The sequence below is a fragment of the Procambarus clarkii genome, chromosome 77 (assembly GCF_040958095.1).
Source record: "Procambarus clarkii isolate CNS0578487 chromosome 77, FALCON_Pclarkii_2.0, whole genome shotgun sequence".
In the NCBI taxonomy this organism is placed as follows: domain Eukaryota; kingdom Metazoa; phylum Arthropoda; class Malacostraca; order Decapoda; family Cambaridae; genus Procambarus; species Procambarus clarkii.
The window spans coordinates 20,624,738-20,646,764 of NC_091226.1; the positions used below are offsets into that span (position 1 = coordinate 20,624,738).

A 22,027-nucleotide genomic window follows, 5' to 3' on the forward strand; every position below is an offset into this window, starting at 1 on the left:
TAACCCCCCCCCCGAATGGCAGAAGACCCAGACAGGAATATGATAGAAACAACTTGGCCACCATCAATATAACAGCAGCTTTTGTGGCTAGCAGGAACGGATCCAGACTTCTAATCATGGGAGACTTCAACCATGGGAAGATAGATTGGGGAACAGAGACCCACATGGAAGCCCAGACACATGGAGAGCTAAGCTGCTGGATGTGGCAACAAGAAACTTTCTAAGTCAACACATCAAGGGACCGACAAGAATGAGAGGAGGGGATGAACCAGCCTTGCTTGATCTGATATTTACCCTAAATGAGTCGGATATAAGGAAAGTTAAGTTGGAAGCCCCATTGGGAATGAGTGATCATAGTGTATTGAGCTTTGAGTACCTGGTTGAGCTGGGAATTATCACCCCCAAAAAAGAACTGGGAACCAAAGGGCTGGCGTATCGAAAGGGAAACTATGAGGAAATGAATAAATTCCTATGGGATATACATTGGGTAATGTATCCAGGTAATGTATCCAGTACTGTATCCAGTCATGTACCCATATAATGTATCCAGGTAATGTATCCAGGGAAATCAGGTAATGTGACTTCTCTGTGCATTATCATTATTATTATTGTTACATCAAGGAGGTAGAAGCACAATGACCAATGCTCTCTGCCTGTAATTATAAATAGGCTATAGCATTGAGGTAATACCTTAGGGTGAAGCAGGAAAGACAAATATTTAATGTAACATTGTCATTATAGAACACAGCATTAACGTTATTCACGAAGCATTTAGGAAGGAATTGTATGCCAAATGGGATTATTAAGCCATTAAAAAACCAGGGTAAGAAACAAATAATACAATAACAAGTCACCTATTATAGTTTAATGTTGTAAGGTTGAGAAGAGCACAGAGCAGTTGTTTCAGTGACTCTGCACCAGCGTGGATTACTTTGGTGTCAGGGGAGTGAAGAACAGAACCAATGACTTCTCCCACCAACTGCTGCCCACCTCCACCTCCTAGCTGATGTACCATCTGCTCAAAATCAATGACACATTAGAAAATTTAATGATTTATAAGAATGCCAATCACTGGTGAAAAAATTAAGTTAGGAATCATATGTCCTTTCTTCTAGTTACACATTTATCCTGAAATACTCTCCTACACCTGTATTAATAAATGATGCTGTCTCTACAAACTATATAATGTTTCATACTGATTTATATATATTAGTTTACTTATATTAGGACTAGTCATTCTCAGAATATATACAGTACAACCTTGATTCAACGTATCCCGATTCAACGAATCTCCGGCTAGTTCGCACACTTTTTAGGCAGGATTTACTCACTGGTTCGCCGAAGCGGGGGATGTTCGGATTTGCTTAAGATGTCGAGACAGAGTTCACAGAATGGTGGAAAACTTTCCCATTGTATCACAGATTACAATTAATAATTCGCTAATATGAGAAGTTCGATCACACAAATGAACCACACAAGTGGACCACACATGTGGGCCACACAAGTGGGCCACACAAGTGGGCCACACAAGTGGACCATACATGTGGGCCACACATGTGGGCCACACAAGTGGGCCACACAAATGGGCCACACAAGTGGACCACACAAGTGGACCACACAAGTGGGCCACACAAGTGGGCCACACAAGTGGACCACACAAGTGGACCACACAAGTGGGCCACACAAGTGGACCACACAAGTGGGCCACACAAGTGGGCCACACAAGTGGGCCACACAAGTGGGCCACACAAGTGGACCACACAAGTGGGCCACACAAGTGGACCACACAAGTGGGCCACACATGTGGGCCACACAAGTGGGCCACACAAGTGGGCCACACAAGTGGACCACACAAGTGGACCACACAAGTGGGCCACACAAGTGGACCACACAAGTGGACCACACAAGTGGGCCACACAAGTGGGCCACACAAGTGGGCCACACAAGTGGGCCACACATGTGGGCCACACAAGTGGGCCACACAAGTGGACCACACAAGTGGGCCACACAAGTGGGCCACACAAGTGGACCACACAAGTGGGCCACACAAGTGGACCACACAAGTGGGCCACACATGTGGGCCACACAAGTGGGCCACACAAGTGGGCCACACAAGTGGACCACACAAGTGGACCACACAAGTGGACCACACAAGTGGGCCACACAAATGGGCCACACAAGTGGACCACACAAGTGGGCCACACAAGTGGACCACACAAGTGGGCCACACAAGTGGGCCACACAAGTGGGCCACACAAGTGGACCACACAAGTGGGCCACACAAGTGGGCCACACAAGTGGGCCACACAAGTGGGCCACACAAGTGGACCACACAAGTGGACCACACAAGTGGGCCACACAAGTGGGCCACACAAGTGGTCCACACAAGTGGGCCACACAAATGGACCACACAAGTGGACCACACAAGTGGACCACACAAGTGGGCCACACAAGTGGGCCACACAAGTGGACCACACAAGTGGACCACACAAGTGGGCCACACAAGTGGGCCACACAAGTGGGCCACACAAGTGGGCCACACAAGTGGGCCACACAAATGGACCACACAAGTGGACCACACAAGTGGACCACACAAGTGGGCCACACAAGTGGGCCACACAAGTGGTCCACAAGCTTACGATGTTGGGAAAGACTTCACAGAGTGGTGGAAAACTGTCTCATTCTATCTACAATTAATAATTCCTTCATCTTCTTGAGGTTATCTTGAGATGATTTCGGGGCTTTTTAGTGTCCCCGCGGCCCGGTCCTCGACCAGGCCTCCACCCCCAGGAAGCAGCCAGTGACAGCTGAGTAACACCCAGGTACCTATTTTACTGCTAGGTAACAGGGGGGCATAGGGTGAAAGAAACTCTGCCCATTGTTTCTCGCCGGCGCCTGGGATCGAACCCAGGACCACAGGATCACAAGTCCAGTGTGCTGTCCGCTCGGCCGACCGGCTCCCCCATAAGGAGCCGATTCATAAGCCAAGTTGGATCACGCAAGTGGACCACACAACAAGTGAACCATATGAACCAAACACCAGCCAGAATGGTCCACACAACAAGTAAAGCATATTAACACTTTCGCGCTTTAGATTAGAGATAACTCGTCGCCGTTTTCTCTTACGATTCCGCATAACAGCCGAGTTTTCTCGTCCATCGAAAAAATATTTCTATAAATTCCATTTTTTAACCGAAATGGATGGGGATACTTTTGTTTTGTAGGGAATTTATTTGCGAATGTTTTGGTACCAGAATGAATATTATATCACATAAACTTCTATGAGTAAAAAAAAAAATACATAAAGTATGTTTGGGGGTGTGGCGAGCGTGTGGCAGTGGGTTCCCTTTAGCCGTTGATATATCCAACACGTGGGAAATATTTGTATGTGTTATGTATATGTCTGTGTAGGGAATTTTACTGCGATCACTGTCATACAAATTATAAAATGTTTCAACAAGTATAAACATGACAAACATCAAACGAACGAAAACAATGCGTTCGTTTCTGCCGCGAACGCATACTGAGCGACGTGGTTCTATATTTGGCGCTTCTCTTACACATGCTTTGTACAAATGTTATACAGTTCATCTTATAGAAAATTTTATTGCGAACACATTGGTATAAAAAAGAAATACGTACATAGAAAAGTAGGGTCAGGAAACGTATAAACTTTCCAAGCATGATTTCCCCCCTGTGTTTTCGCCAGTGCGCTCACGGCTAACTACTCTCCACTTCACACACTCTTGCGGGTGGGCAATTACCTATATTAAACATTCATATGCATATGTCCGTGTAGAGAATTTTATTGCGATTCCAATGATACCAAAATTAGCGATGTAGGACAACTGTAGGCTTCACAACCATTAAGAGAGTGGAAACATTTTGTTGCTGTTTGGCGCTCTCGGCGAGTGATCTGCATAGTTTTTTATTTGGTGTTGATACTCCTTATGCTTGGGCGGCATTTTATAGGTATGCTCTTATAGACAATTTCATTGCGAACACAGTGATACCAAATTTAAATACGTGCGCCTTCAATTATTGTCAGGACAGTCAAAAGAGTGTACACTTTTCGGTCTTACCGCATAGGCGCGCGAAGTGCCGAAAGCATCTGGGGTATTGTTTTTTTTTGAGCGCCGAGAGCGCGAAAGTGTTAACCAAACACCAGCCAGAGTGGTCCACACAAGTAAACGACTGAGTTTCAATGACTTTCGTTCACCGATTTGTGGCACACATATCTTTATAAATTAATTTAAAGGCTGAAGCGTGAATAACTAGCTAATGTGTTGAAGATCTTCTTATATACATTTTCTGTGATGAAAGAAGATGAGTGAGGGTAGACAGATAAGGGAATACTGTACTCTAAACCTCACTTTACAGTGAGGTTTCACTCACTTTCGTCTGTGTCGTTATAGTTCAGTGACCCATGACTTTGAACGTTTCAGATTAATAAATCATTTCTAAAACTGGTGTTTTAATTACTTTATTATCCTAATTAAACTAAACTAAATAAAACCAAAAATATACTGTAATATGATAGATATCTGCTATTTGAGAAATTATTCATGTTATTGGCGGCACAACTCCAGCGCGAGTGGACGGGTCTAATCCGTGTGCACACAACATCATGCGTGTTTTGTTCGATTCTGTCGCCACAGTTCAGTGACCTACGGCTTCGAAATAATAAAATTAATAAATCGGTTCTAAAATAAGTGTTTTTTATAGCTCTTATTATCGTAATAATGTTGCTAAAATAATATATAACCCAAAATTATATAATTTGATGTAAATTGAATATTTGAGAGAAATTTATGTTACTGGATCTGGCTTAACCCTTCCACTGCTTAGGGGTCCTGAGGACATTTACACCCCTGTGCGCAAGAAAAAAAATTCTAAAAAATTATTTTGTCTTCTTAAAATGTTAATATGTGTTCCCTGAGCACGGGAAAAATAAAAAATAAATCGTAGGTGACATATTTTGGGCGCAATTGACCGAGGAAGTCTGGCAAAAAGTGGGCGTTAGCAGAGCAGTCGTCAGAGCTGGTCAGCGTCACCCACGCTGACAGGTGGGAGTTGCCACAAAGATATTATCACTTAATTATTTCTATGTTTCTGATTTATTTTTTCTTAGTTTTTTTGCAGTAATATTATTCAATTGTGTGTATTGTAATATATTTATATAATAAAAGTGGTGAATAATCGCTATACTCAAAAGTATGATGTGCATATTAGTGATTCAATTATTATGTTTATAAAACAATAAACAAATAGTTTTGCTGCTATTACACTCTATACACAGGTTATATATAAGTATCTGCATGTTTTGGTCACCACAACGAACCACTAAGTTGGTATTGAGAGCCGAAAAGCAACGAAGAGTTACCGCCACACACCAGCCAGCCACTCGCTGCCACTCCCTCAACACACGCACTAAACTTTCTTGCCCAACAATACCATTTGTGGTGTTATTACACTATATACAGATGTTATATATAAGTATGTATATATTTTGTTCACCACAACTGTACAGCAAAGCTGATATAGTTAGTTCAGGCACTAAGAGTCGTCGCTATACACAGATGGCGGCTGGCGGCTCCCTCACTCTTTCAAAGTCACACGCACTAAACTTTCTCCACCAACAATACCTTTTGCAGTGTTATTACCCTATATACACATATTATATATAAGTATCTACATGTTTTATGCACCGTAACTGTACACCTAAGCTTGTAGTGCGCCCAAAGAGCATAGTGGCCACCCTCTAAACAGCTAGACAAATCATGCAGACGACGTCACCTCCGTCACCCATATGGCTCCTCCCAGCATAATCCTTTTGCTGTTATTACACTAATACACACATTATATATAAGTATCTACATTTGTGTTCACCATAGAGAACCACTGAGCTGGTATGGTGAATGCATACAATAACACGTGGCCACACAGTCAGTAAACGATGCTATCTCCCTCCGTCTCTCAGCATCACTCGTCCCACAATGCTAATTATTACAACAATTCTGCTATTATCACAACCATGGTTATTTATATCACAGTCAGGGGTCATCTGTAATATTGTCATTGCTAAATAATAGCAATTATATATTTATTTTGACATTTTTCAGCGATGCTGTGGTCACAAGCTGAACAGCTCGTGCTGCGTGCGCCAGCCTTGGTTGCTCCAGCAGTACTGTGCCTCTCACACCTGAGAATATTGCCCATGATTTAAAAAAAAAAATGGCATCTGTTTACAAGAGCCCTGAGGAAGCTAATGTGAACCCTGTGTAGCCGCGAGCCATTTGAATCGGGCCTGGCACCCTATGGCATATATGTACGCCATGCGCACCATGGGGCATGTTACTCATGGCGTATATATATGCCATGCGCAGTTTAAGGGTTAAACACTAGCCTACTGTAGAGTGTACGTATAGACTTAGTCTGCATTTGTACAGTATGCACCCAGTGCCCTTAGTTTTGTCTGTGATTGACGTACAGTATTTAACCGCAGGTGGAAGAATAATTGTGGAATTTACCATTTTTGGACTACAGCTGTATTGTTATATAACAAAATGTCTCAGGGGCTTACTAATAGTGCCCAATTAATGCCAAAAATGAAGCAATATTTTGCAAAAACTTGTAGCAGAAACTCAACCAGCACGAGAACAGCCGTACCCCAGCATGAGAACAGCCGTACCCAGCACGAGAATAGCCGTGCCCAGCACGAGAACAGCCATACCCAGTACGAGCATAGCTGTACCCAGCACTGGTACAACAGCAGCCAGCACCAGCTCAGAAGCAGCTGAACCCACAGCAGCAGCGAGCACCAGTAAAGCTGATGCAAACATCTAAAAACATCGTGTGCAGCGTGAACAGTTAGAACAAGTGTTAAATTTAAAGTTGCAGTAATTTTAGTGTACAATAGTTTTCATAAACTATATTGTAGTACTCAACATACAGCAGAACTACTTAATCAACACAGTGTTAACGGTATAATACACTGCAGTACGTATTTACTGTACAGCATTCACAACTCCATGAGACTTCAAGATGGACATAACTCCAACAATAAGGTAAATAACAAATCTAACACAGTATTTTTTAGTAGGGTAATATATAGGTACAGTATATAATATGATAATGCATTTTTATTGTGTACAAGAAAAAAAAAAGACTGATGCAAACGCCTCCTGAAGGTCACCTCTTGCAATGAATCCAACACTCCAACGCACTGGGGTTGGTCCCATATAGTATGTTGAATTGAGGTTGTACTGTATTGGTGAGATGCCATGATGCAGTAGCCTTCACAATTACAGTACGTTGCACCTCAAGGAAAAAGCACCGAACTTGAATCCTAGGCAGGTTAAAACACATTTGGACTGAGGTTCTTTACTCTAGTTGCCCCCTGCAGCCCCAGTAGCGAGGGAGACCTGTACATAGATCTCAGCCTCATTCATTCATCAACAACAACTTTTGGTCTTCATAATCTTCATAATTTTCCCTATCATTTGATTTATAGTATTTGATTTATAAATTAACAATACTAACCAAAGGAAAGCTGCGTGCTATCTCTAACATGACTGAAGGGTGTTGTTCACTGATGGCTGTGCGAATAACATGACACCGCCACTTTGGAGCAACGTTTCCTGACATGATGGCAACAACAGCCACACTCTTGGATTTTATTTTGCAATCTGAAAGAAATTACTCCCAATAACCATACATAATATTTATTAGTAACTGATATAACTCACCTACTTGTACCCATCCGCAGAGATCTTGATCCCTTCAAGAAATTAAATTTCATTAGGGGTGGCAAGATGAATCTTCCAGTAACCGCTCCAGATCTGCTATCTTATTTTCTCATTCCTTTCCCTTCCCAAAAATATGACTTTCATTTTGTTTTTAATTTACTTTGTACAAAAGATTTTATAACATCAACTCCTAAATATCTATTTTATATACTTGCCACCTTGAATTCTGGAATTAATGATAGAGATTACCTAGCAGAATAATAGACGTGGGATCGCCGGATTCTATCAATCGAATATATCAGATATGTACATATTTTAATGAGTTTGAGTATAAATAAGACTAGCCTCACATGAGCCAATAGATCTCCTACAGTTATACAGTATTCTTATAATAAACTTGCCATTATTCCACTTCAACTTAGTTGCCCACACTGTAAATTGCTTGGTGTTGACAGGCTTGAGATCCATCAGGCTCGCCTCTGAGGCCATCCATGGTAAAGTTGCTAATGCCAACCATGAATGACTAATTTGGAATTTCAGGGGAAGAGGTTCAACAATACTTGCTGTCCAAGATAAGTTCCATATGAGTTCCATCATTCCAACGACCTGAATTTATGAAAAAACTTTGTATTACTTCATTTATTTTTATTTATATATACAAGAGTTCTTACATTCCTGTACAGCCAATAGTATGAGTAGCATTTCAGGCAAGTCCTTAATCCTATGTTTCCTGGAATACAATCCTGCGAAAAATTGTTTAACAACCAGGTACCCATTTTACTGCCGAGTTAAACAGAGGCTACAGTTAATGATTTGTGCCCAGTAAATCCTCCCCGGCCAGGATACGAACCCAGGACAAAGCGTTCGTGAAACGCAGGCGAGCGTCTTAACCACTACACCACGGAGACTGCTTTAATACCAAATACAACGATAAGAACTTATTAAATATGTCATATACATTGTTATTGAAATGTTGATATACATTATACAGCATGATGAAAGTAAAGAGCCAGTTTTGTCTTCACAACATTTATCAATGAATAACTATGCAAATTACAATATATTAGCCATTCTTACCAAAATAATATTGGTGGTGTTTGCCACAATAGAGACAATGTAGTCTGTTGCTGTTATGAGCCAGGATTCAGGAAAAAACTGAAGAGAAACCTGCAAATTATACATATGCTTCAATAATAAATAGTTCAACAGGCATTTGAAATTTAATATTTCAGTGTATAATATCAACTGCCTATGCTAGAAAAAATCCTGAAGCGCTAAAAATAAAAAAATAAAAAACGAGAACAGGAACTGGAACAAAACTGACGACCACCGGGAAATATATTAAAACTGGACAGGAATTTGTAACTGGACAGGAATTTGTAGGACTACTATAAATTTAGAGTAGTGTAAAAGACATGCTTTTGAGAGTATGGGGCAGGCAGGAGGTGATTTGATCAGTGATTTAGATTCATTCAGGTCTCTGATGTGAGCATGGGGGTTTATTTTCTCACCAGTAATTACCTAAGTGTAGTCACAAGATGAGAGCTATGCTCGTGGTGTCCCGTCTTCCCAGTACTATTTCTCATATAACGCTTTCAAATTACTGATGGTTTTGGCCTCCACCACCTTCTCACTTAACTTGTTCCAACCGTCGACCACTTTTTTTGCGAAAGTGAATTTTTCCTATATTTCTTTGGCAACTTTGTTTATTTAGCTTAAATCTATGACCTGTTTTTAGTGAAGTTGCTGGTCTCAAGAATTCTTCCCTATCAATTTTATCGATTCCTATTACTATTTTGTTTGCAGTGATCATATCACCTCTTTTTCTTTTATACCAGTATTCTAGTTTTGGCATACAGTATATAATGCCTCTAACCTCTCCTCGTAGCTCTTGTCTTTCAGTTCCAGGAGCCATTTTGTTGCATGTCTTTTCACATTTTCAGTTTGTTGATGTGCTTCTTAACACTTTGCACATCCCACCCCACCCCACCCCAAGGTGGGCCTGGTGTTTTCCGTGAGTGTGCACCCACACTAAAATGTGTATACTCTTTCCAATGTTCTGACCTTAATTTTCATACAACATCACACATTTTGGTATTAAACTGTTCGCAATCTAAAGGTGCAAATGTTAAAACTAGTCCCATAATAATCAGACAATAAATGGAATTTTCACAAATACTGCATTTTAATTTTGGACGCAACATGCGTCCCCCAAAGGACCTCCGAAGAATTATTTATGGACACAATTTCCGTTCCAGCCCACCGAAAGTGTTAAGATATAGTGTTAACACAATTTTTGTGTATTTTACTTTGTGTATATTTTACTTTATTTTGTGTATTCTGTGTATTTTACTACCTATTTACTGCTAGGTAACAGGAGCATCAGGGTGAAAGAAACTTTTTGCCCATTTGTCCCCGCCTCAACCGGGGATCAATTCCGGAACCTCGGGTCTACGAATTTGAAGCGCCGTTCACTCAGCTGTCAGGCGCCCAAATTCTTACATTCATTTCTTTTAATACCATCTATACATATAAGGATGGGAGCAACATAGATTTCCAATGACTGCCACATGCAAATTACTCCTCAATACACTCCTTAAGAATAAAACTGATCAAGATGTAAAAAGTATCAGGCAAACAGTAGATAGCTAAAATAAATTAATTTTCAAAATCCTTTCATGCACCTTGACAACAAATAAGGTAAACCAAAAATAAAAATAAAGATTAACCTCTGACTTTGGAATGCTGGAAGCTAACCATCCGGCAGTTGAAATGATTTCACAAGCAGCCTCCACCTGCTGAGGTAGAGGACTCGTGGTTTCAGACCAATCTTTAAGGGCACCACTCAACTTCTGCAAGGCTACCTTCCACCATTTGCTCAAGGTCATCACAACTATAAGTGGCTTTGTTGACTCCCTGTGGAAAATTACATATTACTGTGTGATCTTTACATTTTAATTTCATTATGTAAATGTAATTACAGCATCGAAGGGCTAAGGCCATGACGATCATGCTTTTATAGCATGATCAGCCACTCGGCCTAATTTTTTTTAATTAGTTAAAGTTCATTTAAGTCAGTACTCTTATCAATATCAGCAGAAGATATAGTAAAGGTCTTTACTTTCTCAGAGTTGCCAGTTAAAATTAATGCAATGGCCTACTAAAACAATAAATAAATGACATTCACAAAAATCCAGTGTCGAATGTAATGAAACGCCATTTTCTGGGTGACACCTGGAGGCTTCCCGGAACTATCCAGGCTGATATGAATGTATTAGACCATGGCATCAGTCAAAGAGAATGGAGTTCTGTCTACCGGGGACCACGAGCCAGAACCTGGCCCCCCTCAGAGAGGCATGAGGAGCATTGGCCTATAGAAACCCCCCGTGTGGTTGGAAGTATTCTATGTCTGCCATTGAGAAATATTGCCGGAACAACCGTGGAGATCTTCAAGAGAAAACTGGATGGTTTTCTAAGAGAAGTTCCGGAGCAGCCGGGCTGTGGTGGGTACGTGGCCCTGCGGGCCGCTCCAAGCAACAGCCTGGTGTACCAAACTCTCACAAGTCGAGCCTGGCCTCGGGCCGGGCTTGGGGAGTAGAAGAACTCCCAGAACCCCATCAACCAGGTATCAACCAACCAGGTATCAACCAGACTGGGTCAAGCACCCAGTAAGGTAGGCACACCAAAACAAACCCTATTTGGTTAAAAAATTGATACTGAAAGCCAAACTGATAAGCAGAACTTCCCAAGCTAAAAAGAGCATGACATCACAACTGGAGCTGTCTATGCAGCTCCCCGGTCCTAGGAGAGGGAAAGGGGAGCTCCAGGCCCCAACCCCCCCTTCCCCCATGCCAGCTATCCATCCCCTGTTCAGAGGCTGGATCGCAAAAACTGCCGACTGGAAGGAGGGATGGAGGGTTGCCGGGGAGCCTCCAGGTCTCACCCAGAAAATAGCATTTCATCACATTCCACGCTGGTTTTCTGGGGAGAACACCTTTGACTCCCCTGAGCTACTTAATCAAAGATATAGTGATAGACACCAATGTGTAACCATCAATAATATAACCTCTCCAACTCTACCAATAACCGTTGGAGTGCCACAGGGCAGCATCTTGGGACCTCTCCTATTTCTTATCTACATCAATAATCTGCCTAATGTCTCTTAACATTCTGAAACCAATTTTGTTAGCTGATGATACTACCCTCATCTACTCTAACCCCAACCCACATACACTAAATAATGTTGTTAATAATGAACTAAAAAAAAGTCCACTTATGGATGTCAACCAACAAACTAACACTTAACATAGAAAAGACCTACTACATCATATTTGGAAGCAAATCTACAAATGCAATTCAGCTTCATATAGATAATGTAAACATTAGCAATAAAAATGATGGAAAGTTTCTTTGCCTATTACTAGACAAGAGACTCAACTTCAACACCCACATACAACACATAACTAAGAGAGTCTCTAAAACAGTTGGGATACTCTCCAAAATCAGATATTATGTACCTAACTCTGCTCTCATCTCTCTATATTATACACTAATCTATCCCTATCTTAATTATGGTATCTGTGCATGGAGTTCAACCACTGCAAACCACCTCAAGTCCATCATCACCCAGCAAAAATCTGCTATCAGAATAATAACAAATTCTGCTTTCAGACAACACTCAGCCCCCTTGTTTAACTCCCTAAACATGCTATCTTGAGGTTATCTTGAGATGATTTCGGGGCTTTTTTAGTGTCCCCGCGGTCCGGTCCTCGACCAGGCCTCCACCCCCAGGAAGCAGCCAGTGACAGCTGACTAACACCCAGGTACCTATTTTACTGCTAGGTAACAGGGGCATAGGGTGAAAGAAACTCTGCCCATTGTTTCTCGCCGGCACCTGGGAACGAACCCAGGACCACAGGATCACAAGTCCAGTGTGCTGTCTGCTCGGCCGACCGGCTCCCTAAACATAATCTCACTCCACAAATTTTCTTGTGTCAATTACATTTACAAAACCCTTAAATGCAAATCTTAAATGCAAATCCTGCTCTGAAACTCTCCCTGGACAGATGTAATAGGACCCATTATCCCCACACCAGAAACAAATATCTCTTTGATATCCCCAGAGTCAAACTTAATCTGTGTAAACACTATGCAAATAAAGGGACCTAGTCTATGGAACTCACTCCCTAATGAATTGAAAAGCTGTCTAACTTTTGCGTCATTCAAAAACAAAACTAAAAAGTACCTAATTTCATCTTCATAGTTTTTTACCTTTTGCTTTAAAATTGCACTGTATCTATTGCTACCCAAGCTCCCAATCTTTATGTACCCAATCTGAACATCTTTACCATTGTGATCATTGCTGTCTTCTTATATGTGCTATCAATCTGCTGTATGGTGTCTGTTAATCTTGTTTAAATTACCAATCAAGTTGTCAATGTAATCAATCAGAGCTTAAATATACCAATGTGCTTTAATATACTAACTAATCTCTCTCATCTCATTTTTTTCTTGCAATGTATCTGTTATCATTTTATTAATTTAATTATGCTAGAATTTACCTACTTAAAATTATCTGTTAGATTAACCCTTAAATGGCGCATAGCTTTATACCATTTGACACCCACAGGCGTATACCAAAAAAAAAAAAAAAAAAATTATTTTTTCTTCCTAACCTGTTAATTTATGTTCACGGATCACGGGAAAAATAATAAAAAAATCGTAAGTGGCATATATTGCCCACTATAGGGCGGGGAAGTGTGGCAAAAATCAGGTGCTGACTGAGCGTGCATCCCAGACGGTCTGTTGATCGCCAGCTGTCAGGCCAGTTTCCATAAAGAGATAATTACCTAATTATTTCAATGTCTCTGATTAATTTTTCGTAGTTTTTTTGCTGTAATATTATTCAATAGTGTGATATATTTATATAATAAAATGAGTGAATCATCGCTGTATTCAAAAATATGGTGTGCATATTGTTGATTCAATTATGTTCATCAGTGAACAAATACTTTGTCGGTTATTCACTATATACACAGGTTATATATAAGTATCTGCATGTTTTGTTCACCATGGCAAACCACTAAGTTGGTATGCTGAGTGGCAGTGGCAGTGGCAGCCAGTGGCAGCCTGCCACTGGCTGCCACTCCCTCCCTCACCTCACCTCATCTGACTTGCCACCATTCTCCACCCACCATACTGTTTTTGCTTTTATATACAGACGTTATATATAAGTATTTACATGTTTTGTTCACCATAACTGTACATCTAAGCTTGTATGGTGAGTAAAGGCAGAGAGACGTAGCTACTCACACAGTCAACTGGTGGCGGCCGCCCTCAAGGCCAGACGCACTAATATTTCTCCTACAACAATACTGTTTGTGGTGTTATTACGCTATATACACACATTATATATAAATATCTACCTGTTTTATTCACCATACTTGTACAAGTAAACTGGTATGGTGCCCAAAGACCATCGTGGTCATCAGTAAACAACATGATAAGTCCTGCAGACGACGCTCCTCCCTCACCAAAATGGCGGCTCCCAACCTCCTACTCTCCCTGTTATCTCACACTATACACACGTTATATATAAGTATCAACATTTGTGTTCACCATAGCGAACCACTAAGCTGGTATGGTGAGTGCAGTCAATAAAAGGTGGCCACACACACTCAAAAGACAACGCCACCATCCTCCCTCCCACAGCATTACTCCTCCCTCCATGGCGCACAGCGCCAAATATCACCACAATCCTGCTATTATCAGAACCTTGGTCAGATTTATCACAGTCAGGGGTCTTCTGTAATAATATCATCGCTATATAATAGCATGAACAAGTATATTATGGCATTTTTAGGCGATGCTGAGGTCACAAGCTGAACAGCAGTGCTGTAAGTTCATGCTGCGTGCATCAGGCTTGGTAGCTGACTCAATACTGAGGCCCCTAACACCCTGGAGTTTGGCCCACGATTTTTTTTTAAAATGGCGTCTGTTTACAAGAGCCCTGATGAAGGTGTGGTGAACCCCGTGTATCCGCGGGCCGTTTAAATCTTGCGTAGTACTCCAAAGCATTACATGATGCGATGCGCAATTTACTGCAAGTCGGTCAAAGCATCATATGATGCGATGCGCAATTGAAGGGTTAAGGACCTGCTCGAAACGCTGCGCATACTAGTGGCTTTACAAGATTGTAAATACTATGCTATGTATTCTCTCAAACCCAATGTACCTTCTTGTATATAAATAAATATAAATAAAACAAGAGGGACTTACCCGAGAGGCAGTTGCTGCTCGGCCCTTAACTTGAAGTTGAGACAACTGGCAGCAACAGCTGACCCAATGTGACACATGCCCGACTAGTGCCAGGAATACTGACTAGGGAGCGAGCGGCCAGGATCCTGTTCGACCTCCAAAAACCCCCGTGCCCAAATGTCAGCCAAAGACATATTACTAGAGATGGCAGCCAATGTAGCTAACGTACAAACATCATGGGCACAAGGATAGACCACAGACTGGCTGGACGGAATAACCCTGTGGACAATCTGGGAGACCCAATCCCTGGAACAGGGAAGAAGGGAAACTGGGTCAACCCAAAGCGCATCCCTGGCCACCGAGGCCATTACGCGCAGGTAATGACGAAGAGCCGCAACCAAACACAACACATGATGCACCCCCGGCCGAACCAAGCATAACATCCCAAGGACCCCTCCGGAAAGCAGCAGTCTCACTCATCACCAGAAAAGAAGGAGACGGCTGCAAACAAACAAATGTACCACCAGGACCAAAAGAGCAGAAACCTCTGTTCTGGAGGAGACTGTGAAGCTCCCCAACCCGACCCCCAGAGGTCAATGCCAACAGGAAAATAGCCTACGAAAAACCATCCTGAACCGAAGGGGCCACAACAAACCGACTAGAAGAGAGAAAAGAGAGCACCCAGTCCAACGACCAGGACAGCTCAGGCAGCACATGAGCAGGCCGGAGGTGAAACAACCTACAAGACAGCTTGTGAAATGGCACAAAATCATCTATACTGACATCTATACCGAAAGCAAGCTGCAGCGGCTCCGTCAACGCCTCACGATAGGAGGCGACAGTATTCGGCGTAAGATGATGGTCTTGAAACAGCCAAGAGAGAAGGAACAAAAAACCTCATTTTTTTAAAGGAATTCATTCATTTCTTTGTCATCCTCCACGTATGAACCTTCACTCGTACGAATAGGTCCAATACTGGCAGTGGTTTTTGCTTTTGAGTTTGCATATGTGAAGAAATATTTTGGATTTTTCTTTATTTCTTGAATTGCTTTCTGTTCTAGTTGCCTTTCGCCAGAGGCCGCAAGAAATTACCCAAAAAGCCCACAATCCATAGGACCACATGTGAGCAAAAAAGAGCCAGTCTCTCACCCATTGCTCTGTCAACGGGGTGACCCTCAAAAGGACCCATGCGAACCCTGAGAGCCCGACTTACATGCAACGCAAACACTGTGCTGACAAGAGGAAGTAGGCATTAGAACCACACCATCTCAGAAACTGGCACCACAGGCCTACCTCGACCAAACCAAGCCAGAGCCCTGACCCAACCCATCGGGGAAGGACAAGAACGACCCCCCCCCCCCTCATCCCCCGTTGAACCAACAAATCAGAAAAGGGATGACAACTGGCAGAAACCGCCGACAAAAACTGAGCAACACTGTCATTTGGAAACAAAAGAGGACAAAACCTCTGAAGCTGACTGAAAAGCCAGGGGCCCAAGCTGAATCCAATGAAAGAGCAAGCACAGCTTGCCAGCATGTGAGACGGGAGGTAAAAAACATGGACACTGACTCCCGGAGGTCAGCACAAACAGCTTCAGAATGGCAAATGACACTGAAGCAGCCAAGAGACCCCCCCTCCCAGCAACCCTACATCTTTTGAAAACCAATCCCAAGACAGCTCTAGAAGACAAAAAAATTGCAAGAAAGAAGTCAAATGACCACGAGTCTGAAGATCATCAGCCACTAAAGCAGCCGAAAGAGTGGGAACCTGAGCATGAAGCTACACCAGACCCACATCATGAAGAAGCACAGGAGTGAAGAGGCACTCATTGAGAGGCTCAAGAGAGCCACCCAAGAATACCTTCAACACTGTAGAAACCTCCCACCACTCAAGTGTGTGTACGCCAAAACCCGCACCACGCTCCAGGAGAAAAGAAAGGACAGCCTGGCAGCCAGGAAGACTCCGGAACCTCATAATGCACCCAAAAAGGGAAAGAAGAACCAAACTCCAATGAAGACGGATCCATCACTGAGGCATAAACCGGGTGCCGCAGAAGGTAAGCGCCCAGAGCCTCCCGAACCTCCAAAGGGGAAATCCAAGAGGAAGAAAACCTCCGGAAAAATGAGTCCAAGGAACCCAAAGGCACCCGGAACTGCAACTAGGGGGAAAGCCCCATCCAACTCATAAGGAAAAAAGGTACGATAATCCCCCCCTCCCTGCAGAAGCAGCTCCTGTGATTCAGGGGATAATGGCCCAAGCAGGATCAAACGGAACCCATGAGCTTCACTCTCCATGTGTCTCTTAACATGAGACTCCCTCCGTGCCCTGGTAACCACAGACAAAGGCCCCGAGGCAGAGTCCTCATCCACACCCACCGCCTCAGAAGGAAAGGCAGAGTCCAGGGGAAAAGCTTCAAAGAAAGAAGTCAGCTGGAGAGACTCAGAAGCCTTGGCGGAAAGAAAAGGCTCAACCACCACAGTGTCCAAAATGGAAGTTGGTAGCCCCAACCTACCCGAGTCTTTTACCGAGCTAAACCCTACCCCGACTTCGAAATCCTCAGACATTTGGGAGCCAGAAGCACGGGAGTAGAAGAAGGTGGGTGCAGACTGAACCAAGACTGAAGCAACCAACGTCCCCAAGTCCGAATCCCTAAGACCTAATCAGGGCAACTCTAGGGCCTCAAACCAGGCAACCAACCTGGCCCATTGCATCGCAGTAAAACACTCGTGCAATGTGGCCGCCGCCTGAGACCCCAGAAAATTAGTAGGAGGATGTGTGAATTGGAACACAAGTGGGAACATGTCCCGCAAGACTCCGGGTCGTATTTGTCCCCAACCCACATGCAGTATGGCGGAGGCAGTATGGATTATCAATGAACAAATCCACAAGGGCCGTGACGAGGATTCGAACCTATGTCTGAGAGCATCCCAGACGCTGCCATAATCGACTGAGCAATGACATTCAGTCAACCCTACCTACCATTTAGCATTCAGCTGAATGCTGAATGACAGCATCTGGGATGCTCTCAGACGTAGGTTCGAATAATCGTCATGGCCCTTGTGGATTTGTTCATTGATGCATCACGCTTTTGTGATTTCTGTGTGTTATGGATTATCGTCACCCTCAGGCTGGGGCAACGAGCAACCCTCAAATTCGCACAAGGTGAGAGTGGGCTCGGAAGAAGTATCCACAGTACGACCAAGCCCAATGGGGTTTTTGAGAGCCTGGAGGGCGAACGAGCTCCCACAGGAAGCCAAGGCACTGGGCCAGATAACCGGTAAATCCTGTCCAAGCAGGCAAACTAACCTCAAGTAGCAAATGGTAAACCTCAGGGGCAATAGAGGAGGACTGCCATCACACCCTAGGCAGAGCCAAATGAGGAGCTAAGCAGACCTCCGTAACAACAGGCAAATTAGTCAGGAACTATAAAAAACACAAAACCTCTGAAACCCCACAACTAGCAAACTAGCATATGGTGAAAACAGTGGTTCGCTGTATGATAGCATATAGCAGGCAGCGCTAGGCACAGAGAGCTCCACTAGCCGAAAATCCTGAAGTCGAGTCCTGAACAACCAAGGGATGACAACCCTGAAACACAAGAGCATCTGGCCAACACTCCACACATGGGTAAGAACAGCCTTTGAAGGCAAAAATCCAGAACAGGCAACCGAGGCCAGAGAAGACGTCCGACTGCCAGCATATTAGTTCAAAATCTGGAAGATTGATAGCCAGGCTCCTGCGAGCTGGCTTTCCCTCCCCCAAAGTGGAGGGGGAAGCTGCACTAATGAGCAGGGGGGGGGGCTAGTTGAACAAAATGTTGCTTCTTTGTTTTCATTATTGGGAAGTTCTTTTGCTTTTTACAGGACATTTGTCACCAGACAGTGGTCTGTTTTGTTTCGGCTACTTTTCTGGGTGCAATCCCTGGTCGGTGGCAAGTATGATGTACATTAAATGTAAAGTGTACATAGGCCATTGCTCCCTGCGCCTATCTGAGGGGGGCTAGGTTCTAGCTCGTGGTCTCTGGTAGGCAAAAGGACTCTGTGACCGATAACCCAACTAATATAGCACTATCTGTTTGGATAGCTTCAGGGAGCCAACAGGGGTCACCAGAGAAAACATGTTAGACCAGTCCTAGAGAATACAGCTCCAGCATGGAACCAACATTTTATAAAACATAAGAGGAAAACTTAGAAGGGAAGAAGAACTGGCATTAGACAGAGACCAAAGATAAGATAAATAAGCTGTGAAGACAGGCCAGGTGAACTACAGCTAATAAGAAAGGAGGAGACAATACAACCACAATGTACAAGACACTGAGGAAAACAAAGTGGATTGAGATAGTCTTTTCCAGCTGGGAAAAACTAAAAAATGATGCACAAGAGGAAGCTGAAAACACAGCAGAGCTAGAGAATTGTAAGAAAATACTCGCATGTAGTGAATAAAAAACCAGCGTTGAATATAATGAAATGCCATTTTCTAGGTGAGACCCGGAGGATCCCTGGAGCTATTCAGGCTTATATGGATAGATTAGTTTTTTGGCATCTGTATATGTGAATGGAGTTCTTGCCTATCAATAACCACGAGTCAGAAAATGGCTCCCTCAGAGAGGCACGAGGAGCAATGGCCTATAGAAACCCCCTTGTGGTTGGGAGCATTCTGTGTCTGCCACTGACCGGGTCTGGCATCCAGAATGGTAGGTGCCCAAAAACAAACCCCCTATTCTGGTGAAAACATTGATACTGAAAGCCGAACGAGTGGACAGAACTCCCTAAACGAAAATTAGCAAATGAGCATGACATCATCACATTGCCAAGCAGCTGTTTTCACACCCCCCCCCCCTCCCCGGGAGGGCGAAGGGGAAGCCCCAGACCCTCGTGCAGACGATGCACCTTTCAGTTCTTAAGCTGGATGTCAAAATATGCAAAAACACTGCCGACCAAAGGGAGGGAAGGAGGGAGGGAGGGAGGGAGGGTGCTGAGGAGCATCCGGGTCTCACACTGAAAATGGTGTTTCATTACATTTAACACTGGTTTTCTGGGTAAAGCCCCGTCGGCTTCCCAGAGCTACCTCACCAAAGATAAGGAAAAAGAGGGAAGGATCCCAGGAGGCGGACGCCACACGCCCTAACACAAAAACAAGACAACTTACTAAACCAAAGGACCCTGCGGGACGACTCGGGAGACCTGAACCCCGTAAAAGGAAGGAAGGGAACCCAGGCCCCGAAGTGCGACCATGGCCAGAGAGGCCAAGACGCGTCGACAACGGTGGAGATCTGCAACCAAACACAAGATGCACCCCCCGGACTGACCAACCAAGCAACAACAACCCAAGGACCCCTCCGGAAAGCAGCAGACTCATTCTTCGCCAGAAAAGGACGAGAAGGTTTCAACTGAACAAACCTACAACTAGAACTAAAAGAGCGGAAACCCCCGCCCTGGAGGAGAGCATGAAGCTTCCAAACTCGATCCCCAAAGGCCAAGCCAACAGGAAAAAAAAGAGCCAAAGAAAAACAATTCTGAACTGAAGAGGCCAGCACAAACCGAGGAGAAGAGAGAAAGGAGAGCAGCCTGTCTAAAGACCAGGACGGCACAGGCAGCACATGAGCATGCCAGAGAGAAAACAATGCACAAGATAGCTTGCGGAACTGAGCAGAAGTAACGTCAATACAGAATGCAAGCCGAAGCGGCTCTGCCAGCACCGCACGATATGACGCGACAGTATTCAGCATTTGATGACGGTCCTGGAACAACCACAAAGGAGGAACAAAACAACCCTATCAGAGACCACAGTACACCTAAGCAGTGATAGGAAAAACTCGAAGGACTGCCAGGAACTGCATACTGCCGCCGAGACAAAGCATGCAGGTGGCAGACAAACAACGAAGCCACCTGCACCCCATACAAGTTGTGTGAGACTCGAGTCAGAAGCTCCAGACGCGAAGACTCGAGGAGAAGAATGAACTAGCCACGTAACAGACTGGACCAATCTGCTGAAAGAGGCAGAGCCGCGGGAAGACCCTCAGGTTCGGACACTGAGCAATCGGCATCTGAAACCAAGGCTGGGCTGGCCACCAAGGAGCCAGAAGGACAACTCTTCCCTGGAAAATCCTCAAGTGAGCCAGGACCTGGAGCAACAGCTGAACTGTGGGGATGAGGTACAGGTAACTCCCACCTCACCCAGTCCTGCCTGAAGGCATCGACCCCGACGGCCTTGCAGTCAGGGAAGGGCGCCATGTATACTGGGAGATGCCTCAACCACACCAACATGAAGAGGTCCACCTCCGGAGTCCTATACGTCTGACAGAGACAACTGAACGAGTTGGAGTCGACCGTCCACTCCATGGAAAGGGGAATGAACTGAGACAGGCCATCTGCTTGACACCCCCCGAACGTGAACCGCCAGGAGAGCCAAAGCCCGAGAACTCAGCAGTCACTCGAAGTGACCAGCCCCAAAGAGCCAAGGATCACAGCGAATCCCCGAGGTTCAGGCGATGAACCACTGGGGGAACAATCTGAATGGAGCCGGATCGTCGATCTGCGAGCAACCCAAATCCTCTGTAGCGACATTCAAACAGCCACAAACTCCCGACTTGTGATGTGAGCCCAATGGAGGGACGGACCCCACCAACACTGGACAGTCTGGCGAGCACTGGTCACAAAAACACAAGCCGAGAGACGAGGCATCTGTGAACACATCAAGCGAGGGCTCGGGGAGGCGCCACGGCACAGAAACCTGAGAGTCCCACAGAGGATCCGAACCCAGCAATCGCGAGAGCGGCGGAAGGGCCGTCCCCGAAGAAACCAGAACAGCCGCCGAAGCCAGAGCCGACCCGACAGGTAGACCAGCACGGTGAAGTTCAGGCTCCAGCACAAACCCTCGAGCAACTGCCACGTGACCCGGGAGCCCCACAGGAACAGATGAAGGTGGGAATATAGGCCAAGCAGAGCCGCCAGAGAAAGAGACATGGAAGTGGTTGGAGCATCCCACACAAGACCCAACCAAGGGCAAACCAAAACCCCAGC

General features: G+C 44.4%; 1 protein-coding gene across 3 annotated transcripts in view; it reads right to left on the reverse strand.

The window, feature by feature from the left end:
* Positions 1 to 22,027, reverse strand: part of mei-41 (meiotic 41) — a 641,172-nt gene that overhangs the window by 469,717 nt on the left and 149,428 nt on the right. For all 3 annotated transcript variants that reach the window (XM_045729178.2, XM_045729176.2, XM_045729177.2), the window contains 5 exons: positions 10,478 to 10,664; positions 8,826 to 8,915; positions 8,150 to 8,354; positions 7,543 to 7,688; positions 855 to 1,015 (listed from right to left, as the gene is read on the reverse strand). In XM_045729178.2, the coding sequence (XP_045585134.2) occupies positions 855 to 1,015; positions 7,543 to 7,688; positions 8,150 to 8,354; positions 8,826 to 8,915; positions 10,478 to 10,664 (789 nt within the window). The remainder of the gene's footprint in view (positions 1 to 854; positions 1,016 to 7,542; positions 7,689 to 8,149; positions 8,355 to 8,825; positions 8,916 to 10,477; positions 10,665 to 22,027) is intronic.